The sequence below is a fragment of the Felis catus genome, chromosome B4 (genome assembly GCF_018350175.1).
Source record: "Felis catus isolate Fca126 chromosome B4, F.catus_Fca126_mat1.0, whole genome shotgun sequence".
In the NCBI taxonomy this organism is placed as follows: domain Eukaryota; kingdom Metazoa; phylum Chordata; class Mammalia; order Carnivora; family Felidae; genus Felis; species Felis catus.
The window spans coordinates 4527740-4550993 of NC_058374.1; the positions used below are offsets into that span (position 1 = coordinate 4527740).

Sequence of the window (23254 nt, forward strand, 5' to 3'; positions counted from 1 at the left end):
AGAATTCCATGTTGTTGGTAACAGAATACGGAGCCTTTTCGGATTGTCTTCTTTCACTTAATCATACGCATTAAGGCCCCTCCATGTCTCTTCATGGATTAAGAGCTCATTTTTTTGTACCACTGAATAGTACTCCATTGTATAGACGGACCAGGACTGATTTACCAATTCACCTATACAAGGACACCCTGATTGCTTCTAATTTTTGACAATTTGAACAAAGGTGCTACACACATTCACGTGCAGGCTTTTGTATGGATTTTTCAGTTTTCACTTTATTTGGATAAATACCAGGGAGCACTACTGCTGGAACACATGTAAAAATACACTTAGTTTTGTAAGAAAGCACTATCTTCCAAAGTGGCTGTACCATTTTGCATTCCTACCAGCAATAAATGAAAGGTTTTTTTGTTCCACTTCTTCACCAGCATTTGGTGGTGTTAGCATTTTAGACTTTGGACATTCTAGTAGATGTGTAGTGGTGCTCGTTATTGTTTCAATTTGTAATTCCCTGAAATTACATGATATAAAACATTTTTTCAGATGCTTTATGTGCCATCTATTTATCTTCTTTGTTGAGGCATCTGTATAGATCTCCCATTTTTTAGTGAGGATGCTTGCATTCTTATTGTTCAATTTCAAGATTTCTTGATATATTTTTAATATAAATCCTTTATCAGATATGTGACTTGTAAATATTTTCTTTCAATCCACGGCTTGTCTTTTCATTCACTTAACGGTATCTGTCAAAAATCGTAAATTCCAAACTTGAATGAAATCTAACATAATTTTTTTTATTTAATGGATCATGCTTTTGGTGTTGTATCTAAAAAGCGACTGCCGGGGGCGCCTGGGTGGCTCAGTCAGTTAAGCGGCCGACTTCAGCTCAGGTCATGATCTCGCGGTCCGTGAGTTCGAGCCCCGCGTCGGGCTCTGTGCTGACAGCTCAGAGCCTGGAGCCTGTTTCAGATTCTGTGTCTCCCTCTCTCTGACCCTCCCCCGTTCATGCTCTGTCTCTCTCTGTCTCAAAAATAAATAAACGTTAAAAAAAATTAAAAAAAAAAGAAAAAGAAAAAGCGATTGCCAGATCCAAAGTCACTTAAAGTTTTTTCAATGTTATTTTCTGTAAGTTATATAATTTTTGTGTTTTGTTCTTAGGTCAATAATCCACTTTATTTGTGAAAGGTATAAACTTTGTGTCTTGATTTGACGGTAGATGTCCAGTTGTTCTAGAACCATTTGTTAAAGAGGCTACCTTTGCTCCACCGTACTTATTGCCTTTGCTCCATTGTCAAAAATCAGTAGATCTATTTCTGGGACCTCTATTCTGTTTCATCGATCTGTTTATCTATTGTTTTGCCAATACCACAAGGTCTATATCATTTTGGCCTTATAGTAGGTCTTGAAGTTGAGTAGCATCAGTCTCCAGCTTTGTTTTTCAATACTGTTCGGCTATTCTGGATCTTTTTCCTCTCCGTGTAAAATTTCGAACCAGTTTCTCTTTTTTTTTAAGTTTATTTATTTTGAGAGAGAGACAACATGTGTGCAAGCGGGCGGGGGGGGGGGCAAAGAGAGAGAGAGAGAGAGAGAGAGAGAGAGATAGAGAGAGAGAGAGAATCCCAAACAGGCTCCATGCTCATCGTGGAGCCTGATGTGGGCTTGATCTCACAATCATGAGATCATGACCCAAACTGACATCAAGAGTCAGACGCTCAACCAACTGAGCCACCCAGGTGCCCCTAGAATTAGTTTCTTGGTATCTACAAAACAACTTATTGGAATGTTGGGGGGATTGCATTGAATCTATATACCAAGTTGGAAATAGCTTTCCAATATTTTTTCTACTCCTGCACCTGGAATATCTCTCCATTTATTTGGTTCTTCTTTGATTTTTTTTAATCAGAATTTTGTATATTTCCTGAAATAGATCTTATATATACTGTTAGATTTATTTCTATGTACACCCTTTTTTTGGGTGCTAAAATAATTCGTATTTGGTGCTAAAATAATTCGTATTTGGTGCTAAAATAATTTGATGTTTTTAATTTCAAGTTCTAACTGTTTATTGCTGGTATATAGGTTAACAATTGATTTTTGTATATTAACATTATATCCTGCACCTTGTTATAATCACTTATTATTTCCATGAGTTTTTGGATTTCTTTTATTTTCAATAATCATGTCAATTTTAGTTTTTTAATCCTGTTTACCTTTATTTCCTATTCTTGTTTTATTGCATTAGGCAGGAGTTCAAATATAAGGTTAAAGAGTGATGAGTGGGAACATCTTTGCTTTGTCCTGATCTCAGGTAGAATGCTTCTAGTTTTTCACAATTATGTATGATGTTAGCTTATAAATTATTTTGTAGATTTTCCTTATCAAGTTGAGGAAATCCATCTCTATTCCCACTTTTCAGTGAGTTTTTAGATGAACTAGTGTGTTAGATTTTGCCAAATGTTTTTTCTGAATCACCTGACATGACGATAAGATTTTCCTTCTTTAACCTGTTATGATGGATTTTCAAATCTTTAAACACCTCTGCATACCTGAAATAATTCTCACTTGGTTGTGGTATATAATTCTATTACATATTCTTGGATTCCCATTGCTAATATTATATTGAGGATTTTGCTACTACGCTTACAAGAAATATTGTAGTTTTCCTTTACCGTAACGTCTTTATCTGGTTGTGGCATAGGGTAATGTTGACCTTAGAGAATGAGTAGGAAGTACTGGGGCACATGAGTGGCTCAGTCAGTTAAGCGTCCAACTCTTGGTTCCACTTCAGTCCATGATCTCAGTTCGTGAGCTTGAGCCCCACATCGGGCTCAGTGCTGTCAGCACAGAGTCTCCTTGGGAGTCTGTCTCTCTCTCCCTCTCTCTCTTTCAAAATAAGTAAAGTTTAAAAAAAAAAAAAGAATGAGTAGGAAGTATTACCTCGACTTCTATTTTCTGAAAGAAATTGTTGATAAATGGTATCGTTTTTTAAATGTTTGGGGGAATTTACCAGTGAAACCATCTAGATCTAGTGCTTTCTTTTTGGAAAGTTATTAATTCCATTTCTTCAATACATTACCCACATCTCTTTGTGGGAAATTTGTTAGATTGTGTCTTCCAAGGAATTCATACATTTTATTTATCAAATTTTAGGTCATAAAATTGCTCATAATATTCCTCTATCATTCTTTTAATGTCCATGAAATCATTAGTGATAGCTCTACTTCATTTCTGGTATCAGTAACTCTTACATTCTCTTTTCTCTATTTTACTTAGCCTGGTTAGAGGGTTACCTGGACTCTCTATAATGTTTTCCTGTTTTCATTCGTATCTGCTCTAACTTTTCTTCTGCACTTTTTAGATTTGCATGCCTCTTCTTTCTCTGGTTTCATAAAGTGGGAGCTCACCTTACTGATGTTAGATCTGTCTTCTTTCTGGAGTACACATTCACTACTGTATGTTTCCTTCTATGTATCACTTTTACTGCATCCCATAATTCTGGGTGTTTTATACTCAAATTCAAACTTTAACTCAAATTTCAAAAAATTAATTTTATTTAGTTTCTAATATTCTTAATTTCTCTTGAGGCTTCTTTGACCCACATAGTTTTTAAAAATGTGTTGCCGGATCTCCAGTATCTTCGGTTTTCCAGCCATCTTTCTGATATTAATTTCTAGTTTTATCCCATTGGGTTATGAGAGCCTATTTTGTAAGATTTCTATCCTTTTATATTTAAGATATGTTTTATGCCATAGAATATGATCTTTGTGAATGTTCCATGTGAAGTTGCAAAAAAATGTGTAATCTGCTGGAGTTGAAACCCAGTGGACTGACTGTGCTGTTCAACTAGATCCTTACTCATTTTGTGCCTGTTTGATCTGTCAATTACTGACATAGCCGTAGTGGTTTTATCTTTCTCCTTACAGGTCTATCAGCTTTTTCTTCATATACTTTGATGTTCTGTTGCTAAATGCATATACGTTAATGGATTGTTATGTCTTCTTGAAGAATTGACCCATTTATTATTATCTTATATCCTTCTTTTTTAACTTTCAAGTGGTTTATTTGCATGATTAATAATTATATTTCCAACAGTGCATCAAGCATCTGAGAATAACATTACAGTAAAACCTTGGTTTGCAAGCATAATTCGTTCTGAAAACATACTTATAATCCAAAGCACTTGTATATCAAGACGAATTTCAAGAACTATTGTGATCATGTGATGTTCGGCATCACATACTACTCGTATCACATGACGTCGCTCGTTTATCAAGTTAAAACTTATTAGAAAGGGTCTTGCGGGGGGCGCCTGGGTGGCGCAGTCGGTTAAGCGTCCGACTTCAGCCAGGTCACGATCTCACGGTCCGTGAGTTCGAGCCCCGCGTCGGGCTCTGGGTTGATGGCTCAGAGCCTGGAGCCTGTTTCCCATTCTGTGTCTCCCTCTCTCTCTGCCCCTACCCCGTTCATGCTCTCTCTCTGTCCCAAAAATAAATAAACGTTGAAAAAAAAATTTTTTTAATTAAAAAAAAAAAAAAAAAAGAAAGGGTCTTGCGGAACACTCTGAGAACAAGTTACTTGCAATCCAAGGTTTCACTGAATTTTGAGTAAAAGCAGAAATTTTCTGGAGAGACTTCCCTCTCTCTCTTAGGTCAGGCAGCTCAAATGTCCACCGCGTGCAGCGGTGCACAGAGATGGGGCTCAGAGGCAACTTCCTCCTCCCTTGAACTCAGGAGCAGCTTTTCTAGGTGCTTCAGGTGCTGTCAGAGGTGACTGTTGCCTCTGACAGCTGCAGCTGCTCCCTGTCCTTCTTTCTGAGGGCTGGCAGTGCCGAGGTTCTCGTCCCAGGTCAACAATCTAAGACAGAGGCAGTGGAATCCATGTGTGAGGAAGGTAAAGAGGAAAGGAAGCTGAATCGGCAAATGCTCCTGAGTCTTTGCACAACCACTGATGAAGCTGATCTTCACACCTGTTGCTCTCCCCTTTCTCCAATGGCAGAGGACGGGCCAGACACCGGGCCAGGAGCTCCTGGGCTGAGGCTCTGCACATCACATCAACGGTTCTGAGCCCCACGCTCTTCTTTACGGGCCGCAAATATGGAGTAGGAAAAATGTCTGCAGAAGAGCAAAAGGACTTTATCCGCCCCAATTCTCCTGATTCGGCTGTTGCTCCTTCTGTGACCACATTCTGGCTTGCTCCCACCACAAAGAAACATCATATTTTTTTCAAACGGTTTTTAAAAATGTACATATATCTAACCACCCTCACTTGGTACCTGTGATGTGATAGAAAGCCTGGGGGTTGCCAGGCTTCAGCATGTGGCTCATGCACATGGCAATGACATCGTGTCATGGGACCCGGGCAACTGAGGGCACTGCCCCCAAGAGGGGGAGGGGCTCTTGCTCTTCCACCTGCAGTGGGATGTGCGGAGCAGTTTCCCAGCTTGGGACTGGAGGACCGGCTGGGGATCTGGGAGGCATGGTTGGACTACGGAGCACACGGGGAGCCAGAGAGCCCACGGGGGGGCTGGGGAGGGGGCAAAAGTCCATCTGCAGAAGCTGCAAGCCGAGCACAGCCTGTCTCAGCCGGGCCAAGTGCTCCAGGACATTTCAGTGAAGGAGAGGAAGCAGCTAGCAGCCACTTACCTCCCCCCACCCCACCACCACCTCAGCAAACCTGGTAACGGGCTCAGGGAAGGACACAGAGCTGCTTGCAGGGGACTCCAGGGCCACGTCTTTAAAAGCGGAAGACGGCGCCGGGCTCCTAGGAGCCCAGGCCATCCTGCAGCCTCTCCCTTGTCACGGAAAAACCGACCGCTAAACCCACGCCAACTCCACCTTCCCCGTACCGAATGAGGGTCTGGCAGCAAAGGTCAAGCGCACGGGGCAACAGCAGACCAAGCACCGCACCAGACCTGTGAAGCCTGTGCCGTGCCTTGTGAAGCGTTCATGGAATCGGGGATCTCAATGCGATCCGCAATCAGTTCACCTGACACCAAATCCCGTCGCCTAGGGCCATCCTCCACTCCCGTGTGGGCCGCGTCCCCTCCCGGGCTCCGCACGAGAACGTGCTGAGGGCTGACTTACTCAAGATGCCGAAACGCTGGATCCCACGAGCATCCTGGGCCTCTCCCGGATGGTGTGTCGCTTGGCGCAAAAACACGGGGCTGACCGAATGGAAACTGCGGTTCAGCCGCCACCGGGCTAAACTGGGAAACCGCTGGGCTGCGGCGCCCTGCAAGGGCCAGGGGTGCATCCTCCGATCCAATTACTGGCAGGCAACAAGTTCGGCGTGTACAAAACCAGTCCGCTTCCTTGCACAGCCTGTTGAACGCGGGAGCCGCCCTCCGCCCGCACCGCGAGCCTCGGAAAACCTGCCGCCGCCATGCTGCCCAGCCCGAGTTTCCCGCCGCGCCGGCCGGAAGACGCGGCGGCCGGACTTCCGGTCCGCGCGTTCCGGCCAGCCGCGTGGCCCCGCCCCTGGCGTGCCTGCCCTTGGTTCCGCCCGGCAGCCAGGCCAGCAGGCCTGCGAGGCCCCGCTCCATCGCAAATAAGGTTTCTTTGAGATTTCTGTGAGGAGCGGGCCCCTGTGCTGACGCAGGCGGAGCGGTGGAGCTGGAGACTCGAGAGCAGAGGGTGTGGCTCCCGCGCGAGGCTGTCAGGCTGCTGCCCAAGCAGAACCGTCGTGGGAGTTGGCGTGTGAAGTAGGTGGCGCAGCGGGCGCTCCGGTGACCTTGGCCAGGAGGGGAGGGGTCGTCACTCCTAAGGGGAAGGGGCAGCCTCTCAGACGAGGCCCGTCGGCCTGCTGGAGGCAGTTCCGATTCACTCCCAGCCCCGAGTCGGGTGTTATCCCCCCCGCCCCCCAGAACTCCCTACCCGCGTACCCAGAGGGAGGTGCGACCGCGCCCCTGGGCACCTGCTGACACCAGGTGCACAGACGTCAACCATCGCATCATGTTTCCCATTAAGTCAAGCAAAGGTAGAAGGACTACAGGTGTGAGGGGTGGGGAGGAGAGCACAGGAAATGCAAAACATTGCCCAGGCCGTGGCATGGGGTACATTTCTTGCTTACATCTTGAATTATTCAGTGATATTTAACCACATGTCACTGGTTTTGTTGTTTTAAATCCCACTTACAATGCTGTTCGGTGATCCATGACAACGAGTAGGGATCACCAAACGTTAAAATTGTAATGGTAGTATGGACACGTGCTCTGACTTGAAATTTTCTTTTTCCCTAATCAAAATGAATTCTTGGGATAGAGCTCAGCAGACATAACGGACATGTGTAAAGTGCCTGGTTTATTTTATCACAGAGTACCCCGTACATCTAGGGGTCAGGTTGTAGAACCTTTTCCGTCTTCAAAGTCTTTGGGTCAATTTTCTTTTTATAATACAATTAGCATCATTCATCATACTTTGGAAAGATATTACTGTTGGGGAAAGAGGGATGAGTAAGAGAGGAAACCTGCTTGTAGATAGCTTAAAATTGAATAGAGGTAATGCCAAGAAAACCACTGGGCATTTCACGAACATGGTAAGTTCCGTGGAAAAAATAGTATTTTACAAAGCTAAGCTTTTTGTAGACATATTAGTAAATATTAACTGTAAATATTATGAAAGTCATGATTTTATTAGCATAGCATCTCATTACTCTCTTTTTAACATTCTGATCATGAGTTTTATTTCTTAGCTGTTTATTTCTACTCTTTTCTCTACTTTTTTTCTGTTGTATGCAGAAAGAGATGTCTAAAAAGATAATTAAGGAGATACTACAGATTATAGGGTACTTTAAAGATATATTGTAAGCTGGTGGACATAATGTAATTTTACTTATTTTAAGAGACTGAATAAAAGTGTCTAGATTGGCTGCTAAATTCTTACATATTTAGAGTTTCATTCATAAGGAGAAGGGACTAAAGCCTTACTCTTCCATTTTAATTCACAAAATAGGAACTATTTCAGGCGCACTTAATGTGTAAAGTATATATACCAGAGAGAAAAGGATTCTAATTACACGCTTGACTTGAGAAATCTAATTTAGTTGCATGAGAAAAGTTAATTTGATAGAAACATTTTTGTTGATGTCATTTTAACAGTCTAACATAGTTGGTACCTTCACTTGAAGACTGATTAATTGGTGACAAGCTGATGTTTGATTCTTGTATCTAATGTGGAGATAATTTGAGTTAACGCTAATCATAAGTGGAATTTACAAATTATGGGTTCATATTTAGCATTTATTTAGAATTTTTTTCTGTGTAGATACTTAGCTACATTGAACTATAGCTACTTAACTCTATTTTTAAAAATCAAGCTATTGGAGTGTTTTCACTGGTAAAAAATTCTGGTCAATTATACCTTATATAAAAATTTATTCTGGTAAATTATAGTTCTTTATGAGAAAGTTAAAACACCAAATCCTCTAGAAGAAAATATAGAAGGAGGGGCACCTGCATGGCTCACTTGGTTGAGCACCTGACTTTGGCTCACGTCATGATCTTGAGCTTGTGGGTTCGAGCCCTGCGTCGGACTCTCTGCTGACAGCTCAGAGCTTGGAGCCTGCTTTGGATTGTGTGTCTCCCTTTCTCTCTGCCCTTCCCCTGCTTGTGCTCTCTCTCTGTCTCTTAAGAAATAAAGTGTTAAAAAAAATTTTTTTTAAGAAAATATAGAAGGAAATCTCAATTACCTGGATTCGGTAAAGAGATCACAAGAAGCAGTAACCATAAAGTGAAAAAATTGATTGGTTTCCATTCAAATTAAGAAATTCTGTTCCTTAATGATGCCATAAAAGTGAAAATATAAGCCACAACATGAATGAATGTTAGTTTCTAAGCATGACCAACTAAGCCCCTACCACATAACCCCCTGCAAAAAAGCTACTGAAAATCTTAGACATATTACAAAATAACAACTACCTGAAGGGACACCAGCAGAAAGATTCTGGTGAGGAGTATACACTTTCTGAGAGGACTGGAGACTGGGAGCTATAAAGGTTCTGTAACCTGCATGGTGGCAGGGGTGCAGTGGACAAGGAAGACACCCACAGTCTTCCTGGCTAGGGACATCTGACAAGTGAGGCTGGGAAGCACATGCTGAAGAGATGGAGAGAATCCCATGAGAGAAGGAGCTAGAGAAAATCACCCAAATCTTTCTACCCACATCCCTGCCTGAGCTCTGAAACCCATGTGTAGGATGGACTGAAGACAAATGATCGGACTCAGATCGGAGTTGCCTTTTAAGGAAGAGAGTCTGCAGCTCAAACAGAACCAAAGTATCTGCTAACACATGTGCAACAATATTCATCTGAGAAATATAATAAAATCAAGAGCCTCCTTGAGATTCATAAGACCCAAGATATAATCCACTAGCAATAGACCTGCAAAGAATCCAAAAAACAGAACCCATTCTCACAAGAAAAGGAAATCAGTACAGCCTGTTCTGAGATGAACCCAATGTTTCAACAAACAGACAAACATTTTAAAGCAGGAATTCTATGTATTCTTAACAAATTAATAAAAACCTTTTCAATGAATGAGACACAGTAAGTATTAACAAGAAGTAAGAATAATAAAGTTTTTATTTCCATTTCAAATGGCAGCTTTAGAACTGAAAAAAATTCTTTGAATTTAGGAAATAAAATACACACGATAGAATGGCTAAAATTAAGAAGACTATTATCATTAAGTGCTAGTGAGGATGTGACACAGGTTATCTCACACATTGCTGGTGGGAATAGGAAATTATTTGAATGCTTTTCAAACGTCAGCTATACAATGAACAAGTAAGTCAACAGTCCTATCGGTATTTGTCAAAGAGAAATGAAACTGTGCCACTGACGACTTGTACAAAGCAGCTTTGTACGTAATAGCTTGAACCAAAATCAACCCAGATGTCCACTAACCACAGAAGAATGGATCAAGCAATTGTGGTCTCTTCACCCAATAGAATATAGTACTGGGAAATAAAGTAAATGCCTTATTTTTATTAATACCATGTGTATCAAAAATATTTCCATGAGTGAACGAAGACAGACACAAAAGAGGGTGCATTGTAATTACACTGGCATAACATTCCAAAGCAAGCACAAGTTTTGTATTTACTGACAGCAAAGCAGTGATTACCTGCTTCTGGGTACAGGAGGGGGTGATAGCTCAGAGTGCAAAGGGTCGTAGTGGATGAAGAAAATATTCTGTCTTTATTGTGTCAAGGGCAAAACACTGCAATAGTGAATCAAATATGTTGGAGTTTACATCACAACTTACCCAACTTTTGAAGTCATGAGGTATTAACATTTTTAAAATTTGTTTGACTTTCCTTGACACCGTTCCCCTTTTCTTACATGAACAGATATCTTTTCATTCCTCAGAAACCCTGCTAACATCAAGGAATATATGTTGTGAAATGCTGTTGTAGGGGATGAAACAATAATGAAACAAAGGTACTAGCTCCCCCCTAATACCCGTGTGGAAGATACAAGAAAAATGCAAGTATCTCCGTCACATTCAATGTTACATGCTGTAAAAAAAAATCCAAAACTGTGCTAGAAATGTTAACAATGTATCTGATATGTCGCTTCTTAATTTTTTTTTTTAATGTTTATTTTTGAGATAGAGTATGAGCAGGGAAGGGGCAGAGAAGGAGGGAGACACAGAATCCAAAGCAGGCTCCAGGCTCTGAGCTGTCAGCACAGAGCCTGACACGGGCTTGAACTCACAAACTGTGAGATCATGACCTGAGCCAAAGTTGGACGCTCAACCGACTGAGCCACCCAGACGCCCCACGATATGTCACTTCTTAAAGGCAGTTTAAGGTCATGAGAATGAGAGCCTTTGAGCTAAATTTCCCTCCAGGAGTCTCTGTTTTGAATATAACCCATGGGTACTAGAAATATTAACTTTCTTAGTAACTTTAGATTTGAAGAGAATCCTCTTAAACAGGAATTGTCTGGATGTATCACTGTCGGCATTGAGGAGGAACACAGTGTTGCCGAGTGGGTACAAGAGTCCGTGGGTGTTTAGAGATAACACGTGTACCCAATCTGTGTAGTTCCACATAACGTCTGCAGAAAGCTTAAGCCTATTTGCTAATCAAATAGCAGCTAAAAGGTGAAACGTGTTCGCATATTGTCATGTCCAACATTCTAGACCGAAACCTAAATGAAAGATTGATCTGTGCTTTATATTCTTTTCCCTGCCTTCCTCAAGGTTCCTAACAGAATTGATTTATCTGAGCATCTTCTTTTTAAATGAACAGTTTCTAGCAAAGCGTATGCCTGCAGTACCCTTCAGCACCTTGTCATTTAAGAGGCATGGCAACCCTTGACCAACAGCTTTTACAGTAGTTGGTCTTTCTTTGAACTTTACACACCTTGAGCCCAGTTTGCTGAGTAGGTGAGTTTTTCCCTGATCCTATTTTTAACATTTGGAGGCTGCTTTACCTTTCAGGGTGTGCTGAATGCTACCTTGGTGATGTTAAACTAACTTGGGCTCCCTAAGCAACTATATTCCTTTCGGCACATAGTTTATACAGCATCTTTCCTAGTTGCCATCCTCAGGGAGCCATGGGTCCTGAGTTTGAATTGAGTGGCCCAACCAGGTTCAGGCAGGTTGGATATTTAACACCAAAGCGCCCAGGGCCAGGGCTGGGGCTGACTGCGGGCCTCTGATTCTTCCCCCACCTCCGTAGCAGGCCATGCTAGCCCCAGGGTTCACTCACGTCTTGAGGGAGACTGTAGTAGGGGCTCCTCTCCAAGTATGTCAAAATGTCTGAAACCTTTTTGTGCACTCCTAAAATTCTGAATTGCTTGAAAAAAAAAAAAATGAAAACTCTGCACACCCAAGAGCTAGCACTGGTTTGGACAGAGAGCCCAGAGTTCTCCTGTTTTGGACCGAAGGAAAGCTTTTCCCCTCCATGAAGCAGCCCTTCTTCCATTCACTGCCCGCCTCTCCAAGTCCTGGCCTTGACTTGTGTGTGGCTGTGGACTCAGGGAGATCGCAGTACTGCAGACTCGTGCGGGCATCTGACATAGAACGTACCACTCACTGGGTCCTCCCTCCCCTTGTACGATTTCCATTTCTGTGACAGACATGCAGAAAGCACAAAAAAGAGTATCTGTTTCACATTTCGTGCACACCAGAGTATGATGAAGGGCCAAGGTGTTTAAGTTTACCTGATAATTGCCAGCCACTCAAGCTGTGTAGAACCCTGACTTTCTCTTTAATCCCTCACTACACCATAGTATTCAGCAAGATTCTATCATACGATTTTTAGATGGTCTTTCGAATCAGTAAACTCGGAAAAATTTAAAATATCCCAGAAAGGTACTTATACTTATATACAGGAGATTTAGCTGGCCACCAGAATTTTAAATATTTAGATGAATACGTGAGCCATGTATTAATATAAATTATGTACAAATATGTCTTTGTCATTAGAGTGAAATATCCTCTTATGGCTAGAGTTACTGAACTAATTTGTTGAACTTATTTTGTATTTCAAAATTAGTGTTAATATGAGTGTTGGAATATGAGGGTTCTTGTAATTGGATTACCAGAATATCTGAGTATTAGAAAAGATGTGAAAAATTACTTCCAGTTCTATTAGATTCAAAAAGATTTATTGAGATCCTGAAATATCATACTTGCCAAAGGGGAGAACTGTCTTCCAAACTCATCTTTCTTTTCTAAATTTGGTTGTCCAAAATCACTGCATTTGCTGCAATTAATAAAAATCTCTGGCAAGGCATTCGAGGGTTCCTGCTGAAAGCTGCAAGCACTCTCCCCTAAAGACTTGGAATGACACTAAATTAATATGAGGGAGGAAAGGAAGAATTAATTAATGTTTGATAGCAGAGCATTAGATGTTGATTTATTAGTCAGGACCAACATCAGCTGAGTTTACTTTATAAACCTCAAACCATATCCTTCCCAGGCTCATTCTCATCACTACCATAAATCGTCCGTATATTAACTGATAGTAATTTGTTAGAAACAAACATAAGGAGCTCGAAGTCAGATGGTGACACAGTCATGGATTGTAGATTTCCTCTTATTAAAATGACCAGAGGAATGTCACAGCTGTGGGGGAAATTGCATTACCGTAGGAGAACGAATAACTTGGTTAACCACAGACAAGTGAAATAGAAACAGAGCAGGGGTTACACTATTAGTGCCAGACACAGTAGTGTTTGAGGCAACAAACTTTCAAAAAATAATGAGGATGTTTACTCTTGATAAATGTTACAATTTGTTACAATTCACATGAAAGCGGTTTTTTTTTAATAACTAGATTTTATTTTTGCTAGATTTATTTTTATATCGCTGATTTTACAATTCTGATTAAAACTGACCTGAGTTGCGGGGAGTTGGGGGGGCGCCTGGGTAGCTCAGTCGGTTAAGCATCCGACTTCAGCTCAGGTCATGATCTCGCGGCTTGTGTGTTCGAGCCCTGCATCGGGCCCTGTGCTGACAACTCAGAGCCTGGAGCCTGCCTCTGATTCGGTGTCTCCCTCTCTCTCTGCCCCTCCCCTGCTCATGCTGTCTCTCTCTGTCTCTCAAAAATAAATTAAAACATTAAAAAAAATTTTTAAAAAAAGAAACTAGAAAACAGGGGCGCCTGGGTGGCTCAGTCGGTTGAGCATCCGACTTTAGCTCAGGTTATGATCTCACAGTTCGTGAGTTTGAGCCCCATGTCGGGCTCTGCGCTGACAGCTCAGAGCCTGGAGCCTGCTTCGGATTCTGTATCTCCCTCTCTCTCTGCCCCTCCCCTGCTTGCACTCTCTGTCTCTCATAAATGAATAAATGTTAAAAAAAAAAAAAATTAAAAAAAAAAACTGACCTGAATGGATCAGTTTTATCTGTACTATTCTAGTTCTTTGATGCCTTTTTTTCTTTTTTTTTTTTTTTTTTTTTTTAGAAGAAGGGGTAGTATTTTTTACAGATGCAGAATGAGCAGGTAGTGAGTCAAGACCATTGAAGCAAGAACTGTGTACACGTAATAATTCATTGCACTTTTGATAACATCTTGAAAATCCGTAGGTAAAAGACCAATGGGCTTTGCTAATCTGTATCATATAAATACATGCAGAGATTTGTTTCATCGTTATTAGTAGAATTTATTGGGTCAGTAGGATTAGGAAAACTGAAAAAGCATACATTGTTGCGCTTAAGCGCATGTTAGAAAATTGTAGGCCAAAATATTTACAAATGCAAGGAAAATGTGAGACAATTTGACCTACAATGTAACTCACAGTAACGAATTATAGTTTGTAAAATAAAGAAGTGGATATATCATAAGTCTCTCCTGATGTAAATACTCAAATAAATAAACAGGGGAGAAGGGAAAACTTTTTCTTACAGTGTAAGTCCAACAATGTAAACATAGAAGGAATGATGGTGAAAATAGAATGTCATCATTTACAAACACCACAATCAAGTTTGTTTCAGTCAAGAATTATCAGAGATGCTGGGGCGCCTGGGTGGCTTAGTCAGTTAAGCATCTGACTCTGGCTCAGGTCATGATCTCACAGTTCATGAGTTCAAGCCCTGCCTCGGGCTTCGGATTCTGTGTCTCCGTCTCTCTCTGCCCCTCCCCCACTGGCACTCTGTCTCTCTGTCTTTCTCTCTCAAAAATAAATCAAACATTAAAAAAAATTAAGAAGAATCATCAGAGATGCTAAAATTAGTGAGCAAAGTATAAAGAGAAACAGAATATTTACATACTCTAAAATATCACCAAACAACGTACTTATTAATGACAAAGTCAGGAATTAAAATTGTACATCAGGTAATCAAAGTTGACATCATCAGGAATGAAAGCTATCAACACCACATAGCTCCTAATTTAACGCACTGAGGCTCTCTCCCCAGTATCTCACCGCTGCGTCTGTGCAGTTAGGCATCAGCAAATTAATGAGAGGAGAGAGGAGGCCCCTAATTTAACGCACTGAGAAAGGCACAGATTCTGCGGTATTCTTGTAAAACAGTGCCTCGCCTGAATTTAATCAACAATGTTGGACAAACCCAACTTGAGGGGCATTCTAGAACATGACTGGTCAGTACACTTCAAATTTCCAAATTTCAGGGTCCTGAAGGACAAATAAAGACTGATCATCTCTGCAGACTGGAGAGGACTAGAGGCCCGAGACACTCAGTAGGCGTGGGGATCGGGGATTCTCTCCTAGAACAACAGCAAGGGTGATAGTTCGGCAGTTGGCAAGATTCACATGAGATCTGTGGATTAGTGGGTAGCATTTTATTTGTGTTAGCTTTCTGCTCATGACAGTGTATTGTGGTTGTGAGGGAGACACTGAGGGAAGAGTACATGGGAATTTTTTCCCTATTTTGTACCTTCTTAAATTATTCGAGATGAGCATGTTTTTAAAAAGAAATATAAGGTGACCTTGATGAAAACATAGCAGCTGCAACACATTTTCCCCGGTTTTTGATTCATCCAGTTGACACAACAAATACTCACTGAGTCTAGAATATAGAAAGTCTGATTGATGCAATTCATGAGGATATTCTGCTCTACACGGTGGTCAGCACGGAGAAGACCCAGTGCCCTTCTGAGGTAGACTTGTCCCTGTGGTCAGCTCCTCTAGGCTTCGCCTCATCTGCAGAGTCCCTTATCCAGACAGCCTTCCTGGGGGCGGCCAGTTACAGGGACTTATGGGGGAGGACAAGGTCTGGTCTGTCCCCTCCATTCTGAATAACTCTTGTGGCTAGTGCTGGCTGCAGAACCTCCTTCTGTTCGGACTTGCATACACATGCACTCTGACTCCACCGTCGGCCCATTCCTACTTCCTCCCCTACCTCTCCCAGCCATTGATCCCTAATAGAAACATACATGCAGTACCCCATCTCGGGGTCCGCTTCCAAAACCCCAGCCTGTGAACACGATCCTTCAGGGACAGAACATGGTTTCTATGCCCCATGGAAATGTCACAAAAGGTTATGAGATGCCGTTACATCCAAGGAACATCTCATACTTTGTGTAAACAATGATCTGTTTTCCCCAAAGCAGGAATTTCACATGCTGTGTTTTCTAGAACACAATGCGATAAAATAATAATAAAAGTTGATGTAACCAAAAAAAATAATGAACTCTGGCATTTTAGTATTATAAATCATTATTCCAGTTAATTATTGGATAAACGGGCATGGAAACTGCAAAACGTCAACAGTCAGGACTCTGTAAAAATACATTCTCTGTGGTCACAGCCATGTTAGAAAACCCTATAGCGTTCAATTTTAGTATTACTAAGAACAACTGAAATAAACATTGATTTGAAAGTGTTAGAAATAATATGAAAAATAAAACCAAATTACAATGAATTGCATATTACTATGAATTACAATGGGAGTGAATGATAATGTAAGAGTTAGGATACATAAATACAGCTGAGGATTGGTGCTTTAAATAATAACTTAATATATACATATATCAGATTGAAAGGAAACATACCAAAAATACTTGTGGTTTTCTCTGAAATTGTTGGTGGGTTTTTTTTAATTTTTTTTTAACGTTTATTTATTTCTGAGACAGAGAGAGAGCACGAACAGGGGAGGGGCAGAGAGAGAGGGAGACACAGAATCAGAAACAGGCTCCAGGCTCTGAGCCGTCAGCACAGAGCCCGACGCGGGGCTCGAACTCACGGACCGTGAGATCATGACCTGAGCCGAAGTCAATTTTGCTTTCTGTTTTTGGTGGGGGGAGGCATTGGACATGAATTTATTTTATTCATCAGAATAACGTTAATCTCTTAAAACACTAAAATGTCACGATTTAAGATCACGTGTCTTGAACCTTTGAGGAAACCATGAAAATCGATGCTTTAGAACTTCTGTGAGATGACAGTGTCCCGTTGTTGACAGTATGATCTTCACTATCTCACGGTGTAAGCGCTGATACAAGAAGGCTGTCTTCCTCTTTTATTGTATTGGCCACTGTGTTGCATCTCCAGTGTCCGTTTCTCCTTCTTGGGGAAAAATAACGTTTCTTAGTGCTTTATGGGGAGCGTGGAAACAGTAGTGAAGCTTCTCTGCCTGTGTGTATCTGTGTCTCCTGTCTCCCCCCACTCCTAGACGCGGGGAGGGAGGGGTGGCTGTTGCCTTCCCCGGGGGTGTTTGGTTGTGGTCTGGCACTTGGCCGCCACAGAAGAACCATCATCAGCCTTAGAAGGAGGCTAACGTTTAGGGAAACTGCGCCGTGGTGGGCTCCTGGCGTGCCTGGATCCAGCTGTGGGGCCCCTGTAAGCCTTGCCCTGGGATGGCGATCTCCCCTGTTCTTGAAGAAAGCTTGAGCTGGGCTCCTTGCTGCTCCTGACTGCCCACGTTCTCGTGGTGAATCATATACACGTGGAGCTTTAAGAGCCCTCTTCCACCGAGTGAAATCAGCACGTTTGAAAACCTTACTCTGCCATTTTCTGTCTGTTCTTGTGGGTCTATTTCTCCACCTCAAGATGGTGTAATATAATTTGTTTTCCATTTCACTTAGATAAACATAGGTGTGATAAGTAGTTCTTGTAACAGAGTAGGCACTCAAAAATGATACTGGGCCCTTGTGTGTTTTCTCCCATCGTATCGTAAACCCTTTGATCCTTTGGCATTAAATACAACTACTTATGAGGCCTTCTTGGGAATTAATTATCGTTGAGAGACTGAGTATACACACGGACAGTCCCAGGCCACTTATGGCCGTGGGAGTCTGCCCCGCGGCCTGTGCGGCGATCACTCACGGACTGTGGAGACAGGTACAACAGCTACCATCTACCCTGGTTTTGCCCCCAACTCTGGACCACCCAGAGAAAGCCAGTATGCGCCTTTGACAGTCGTATACTTGTCTTTATTTTGATTCTGACTATTTTCTGCAATTAAAAAAATGTAACATGATGCACACAATTTATAACCGTTCTCACATTAACAATTCTCAGCTCGTTTGCCTGTGGTTCCCCCCCCCCCCCCGCCCCCCGGTTCTGCAGACAAATTTGTTGCCGAAAACTACACCTCTGAGAACTTTGATGATGCTGGACTCTGTGCTGCAACGGCATGCTCCTTCATTAAAACGTGGAGACTCTCCCTTGCAGCCAGTTTGACGGCAGGATGATCCAGTGCGAGATGTTTTTAAGCACAGGTTTCACGAGACGTGGACGCCATGGAAGTGAGCCTGAGTGCCAAGGAAACCACCACGGTGCTCTGCGTGTGCTATAGATTATTCTGGCACCAGCTGCGCCTCGGTGCTGGTCCAGCACGAGAAATGCGTGCGGTGGTCTGCCGTGGCGGGGGGGGGGGGGGGGGGGGGTGGCATCCCAGTTACCACACCTCTGCCCACCAGATGTCCTCCTTGGAAAGGTCCTTAGGGCGGCAGGGGGCCATTGGTGGAAGTGGATGCTGGACGATTTTGTGACTCATTCTCCAACCCACTCCCTCTTCTTCCTCACACGCATCATCCCCTCCTTGTAACAGGAACACCCCTGAGAAGCTGTGTTTTTGGTTTTGCTTTTAGTAAAATTAACCTAAATGTAAGGTTATGCCCCTGTTTCTCGTTTGGAATTTCATGTGTAAACTTCCAAGCAAATCCAACAAGGGTGTTTGGTAGAGGTCAGACTTGTTGCATTTTCAGCCGGTTCTGTGCTGTGTGATCAACTCTCCCCAACGCCGAACGTTCCTGTCCATCCTGCCTCCTCAGATTACCGTGCAGCTCACAGGGAATCATATCTTTGGGTTTTCTTCCTCTTTTTCTCATTGTCCAAACAAATATCCTTGTCCTTTTTTCTTTCTTTCTCCTCCCTGCCCCCTCCTCGTTACACTGGGGGCTGAATTCTGCTCAGCATGGGCCAAAGTGCTGGAGATACGGAGATACACAGTCTGTGCTAGAATATCATGGGTCAGGGGCACCTGGGCGGCTCAGTCCGTTAAGCGTCTGAGTCTCGATCTGGGCTCAGGTTGTGATCTCACAAGTTCGTGGGTTCGAGCCCCGCATCAAGCTATGCACCGTCAGTGCAGAGCCTGCTTGGGATTCTCTCTCTCCCTCTCTCTTTGTCGCTCCCCTGCTCGTGCGCACTCTCTCTCTCTCTGTCTCTCTCTCTCTGAATAAATAAGTAAACTAAAAAAACCTTTTTTTTTTAAATAAAATTTAAAAAAAAAAGGATATCATGGGTCAGTGAGGAAGGCAGCATCTACAGTGACAAGAACCGGGGTCCAGGTGTGCAGTAGATTGGGAGCGTTGAGGAAGTGGGTTTAGGTGGGTGGGACAGGTGGCCAGGCAGGTTTCTGGGGTGGCTGGGGAGAGTGCTTGGACTGAGTGTTGAAGGGTGAAGAGAAAGTGAAGCAGGGTTGGCTTCAAGGGTGTGCGACCTGGGTGGGCACTTAGAAAGGACCTGTGCTGGGGCGCCTGTGTGGCTCAGTTGGTTGAGCTTCCGACTTCGGCTCAGGTCATGATCTCACAGTCCGTGAGTTCGAGCCACACGTCGGGCTCTGTGCTGACAGCTCAGGGCCTGCAGCCTGCTTCCGATTCTGTGTCTCCCTCTCTGCCCCTCCCCCATTCGTGCTCTGTCTCTCTCTGTCTCAAAAAATAAATAAACATTAAAAAAATTAAAAAAAAAAAAAGAAAGGACCTGTGCTGTGTTTAGTGCCCGGATGGCACCATCTTGAAATTCTTAATAATTTTTGGACAAGGAGCTCCACTTTGGCACTTTGAGTGGGCTGGACAGATCATATGGCTAGTCCAGGAGAGAGGGAGTACCTTGTGGGAAGGCACAGAGGCATAAAAGAACGTGGTCAGGTAAGCGTGCCAGTGAGTTCAGCGTGACTGCATGTGGAGTGTGAGGTGGGAGCCTGGCTGGAGAAAGGGCTAGTCGGTGAAAGGAGCCCATTTGAGGATGGGCTGCATTTACTGAGAAGAGGGCTAACACTGACCTATAAAGAAACCGCATACTTGAGGATCTAACAGATGAAGAAAGTGTGTTCCAAGAGGAAACAGCAAGCAGAGACAGGGTTTTGAGAATTTGGCAGGGTAGCCCCTTGGGTTCTGCAATAGGGAGACTATTGAGCAGGAAAACGCATCATTTGTAAGAGTAACGGGAAGTCACGTGTCAGTGGGTCCATGCTCCTGCTGACGGAAAAGAAGCAATTAGAGAGGCAACCACAGAGTTACAGGAGAGAGAGGGAGCACATCTCAAGATCCTCCCAGCCCCGTCTCCTTCCGTCATCCCTTGAGCACATCTCAAGATCCTCCCCAGCCCCGTCTCCTTCCGTCATCCCTCAGACAGCAGCCAGTTCACGCTGAGTCCTCAGCACCTTGTACTAGCTTAGAGGAGATTACCCTGGGCTTCTCCCCAACACTGACCCAAAATTTACAGCCCCGGGAGAGCAGTCTCGCTCACAGCCACATTCTGCAGCCACCCCTTCCCATCAGGCCACTGCCTGGCTTCCTTGAGCTCTTGACGTATGCACTTTCCTCACCTCTTACCCTTATCCACTTCTTATCCATCCTTTCACACTGAACTGGCCCATGGAATTCTCTTCCATTATTAATTTTTCTCACAACTTGTATTATCACCGTTACATGTTCCTAATAACTCAGTTGAGCTATCCCTGATGTGCATTTTTTGCCCGGCCCACTAATCCCTTCCGAGAAAAAAAAAAAAGCTCATTTACTCATACTTAAGTTACTGTGTGTTGCAATCTGCCACCTTTATGTTAACGTGGTTCAGAAGCTGCATCAAGGTGCCCCTGGGGACCAAGCCGACTCGTGGGGGCACCGCAAGATGTTTTCAGCTTTGAAGGACACAGAGATACTTGACATCTGTCAAACACTGCTAATGCTACTAGCTTGAATAATTAATAGTTTCAACATTAGATCATGCTACAATCCTTTCAGTAACGTCACCTCTTTGCAAAGCAGGAGTCTAGATGGTAGGTGTGATAAAAAGCATGTACAGCGAAAACATGAATCAAGAAATGAGGATTAAGAAATTGCCCAACAGGTGCACACTTGCCACAAATGGCAATTGCCTAGAAGATAAGATAATATTTTTCTTTCAATTTATGTGTGTTATTTTTTTCCAGGGGCATCTAGGTTGTTAGGATATAAACGTATTACATTTTTTGGACTTAACTACTGAATGAGCGGAGCTGTGTTTATTTTGGAACGGGGCACTGTGTAAATACTGTGGAGATAATAAGGCAGCGTATGGACAGAGAGAGCTAAGGATACCTGCCCTACTTCACTGGACCAGGGACCGGGGAAAGCCAGCTGTGGGTCTCCAGCCAGCAGGCTGTGGTGGGTCTGCTCTGAAATTACAATTTCATAGGGGAGCAAGCTGCTGAGACCACGCTATCCCATCAGGCTTGCTCTCTGGAGGAGAGGACCCCTGGTGGAGCGGCCCCGAGATGGACAGGGATTTGAGATCGTGGTGGAGAAGCCAGGGGACATTTGGATTGAAGACCTGCCTGCGGCTGACCGACCTTCAGGACTCAGTGGTGCAGAAGCGAGCTGGCCATGCATCAGGGGGGCGGGCCATTCGGGGAGAAGGACCCCTAGGAGCAGCCAGTATAAGCTGCTTCATTCCAGCTGCCCTTCTAGTCCCAGTGTGAATGCACAATGCCCCGGTTCCAGCCCATGGAAATGGTTACTCATGTGTCTTTATAAATCTTTACATTCTTTTTTAAAATTCATTTTAATGTTTATTTTGGGGAGGTAGAGAGAGAGACCACACAAGCGGGTGAGGGGCAGAGAGACAGGGAGACACAGGGAGCAGGCTCCAGGCTCTGAGCTGTCAGCACAGAGCCCAATGCGGGGCTCGAAACCAGGAACTGTGAGACCATGACCTGAGCCGAAGTCAGACGCTTCACCAGCTGAGCCACCCGGGTGCCCCTAAGTTTACATCCTCATTGAACTCCACCCAGCACACATCTTTCTGTAGAGCTGGTGTGTCTTTGACCTTTGCCATCCAAAAGAGCCCAGTCATATTAATACCTATCGTATGCTGTGTTCTGTTAGGTGTTTGATGTGTACTTTTAATTTCCCAGATACAAGTTTTTGTCGCCAAGGTGACCTATTTTACACAAAATCCGCAATATTGGTCACATAATTTATTTTATTACAAAATAGAATTTAACATATGGCAGGTCAAATGTTTTGAACCTTATCAATTCTGCTGCCTTATTTGAAACACAAGAAAAATTATGGCCACTAACAGTAAAACAGGCCAGCGTTCTATATAGCGAGTCATAGAACCATAACACGATTTAGCCTTAAGCTGTTAATTCCAAAACACCGATATTCCACACCCCATGAAGGTAAAGGTGCTTACCGAGCGGTCCCTGTTTGAGCTTTAACCTCCATCACCGGCATCAGCTAACAATGTCTTCACTGATTATAGCCCATGATCTAAGTTAGCGTGGCATGTGTTCATGTGGCTCAGCCTAGTAAAACTCCATTCTGTAAAAGTAACATTGCAATTGTAATACAAGTGAAAATGTTAATCTTAAAGAGGCTTTTGCTCAGATAGCTCCTAAAGGGTCAAGACCCTTTATTCAGGGTATTAAGACCCAAGGAAAATTCCAGTTAAATATCTCCTCTTTGATGAATTTATCAAAATCTTTTGATTCTGTTTCTAAGAAGTGTGTGTGTGTGTGTGTTTGTTTTCACATTGTCCATGGTTAACTGATCTTGTCATGTAGATCTCTCTTGCCACTTTATGCTTATCATCTGCTCTGTTCTATCTTGCAGTCTCTGTACTCTTAAGGGAGGTTATTCTTCTTCAGAAATTCCATTGTCTTTTGGCGAAACATATTACATCTCATATTATCAAAGCCAGATACTTATTGACCCAGGATCACTAATGATTAATGGCAGTTAGATCTGAAGAACGTGGTTTCACTTATTGGGCTCTGATGCCACTTGCATAATTCAGACTGCATGTCTCGGAGGAAGGGAAGGCAAAGGCTGGATGAACATTTATGAAGACATAAATAAATATACATGTTCCTGCAGAACTGTTTCCACTTATGTAGACTGGGATACATATTATATATCCATCCAGTATTTCATCTAGTCATTGGAATAGCCTGTGATCTATCTTTGTTATAGACAGCTGCGCATATTTGTTTTCATTTTGTAAATATTTGCTTAATTTTTTTGAAAATGCATCAGGCTACGTTGTCGGAATACTCTGAAGATTCATGTAATTTAACCCACACTTAAGGAACTCAAGATGAATTTGTAGTTCAGCATATGACCACGTAGATATT

General features: G+C 43.0%; 1 protein-coding gene and 1 long non-coding RNA gene across 5 annotated transcripts in view; one reads left to right on the forward strand and one right to left on the reverse strand.

The window, feature by feature from the left end:
• The window catches only part of LOC123386421 (germinal-center associated nuclear protein-like), a 198784-nt gene extending 192384 nt beyond the window's left edge, over positions 1 to 6400 (reverse strand). For 2 of the 3 annotated variants that reach the window (XR_006600244.1, XR_006600245.1), the window contains exon 1: positions 6084 to 6400. Coding sequence is in view for 1 of the 3 variants with exons in the window: in XM_045060816.1 (XP_044916751.1) it covers positions 4855 to 5111; positions 6084 to 6252 (426 nt within the window). In the remaining 2 variants the exon portion in view is untranslated. Of the gene's footprint in view, positions 1 to 4548; positions 5112 to 6083 lie in introns of those variants that run through there. The other variant, XM_045060816.1, reaches the window with a different exon arrangement.
• A 52-nt stretch (positions 6401 to 6452) lies between these two features.
• LOC109501280 overlaps positions 6453 to 23254 on the forward strand; it is a 128062-nt gene continuing 111260 nt past the window's right edge. Inside the window, exon 1 of one of the 2 annotated variants that reach the window (XR_006600249.1) lies at positions 6453 to 6700. This is a non-coding gene — a long non-coding RNA (uncharacterized LOC109501280). The remainder of the gene's footprint in view (positions 6701 to 23254) is intronic. The other variant, XR_006600248.1, reaches the window with a different exon arrangement.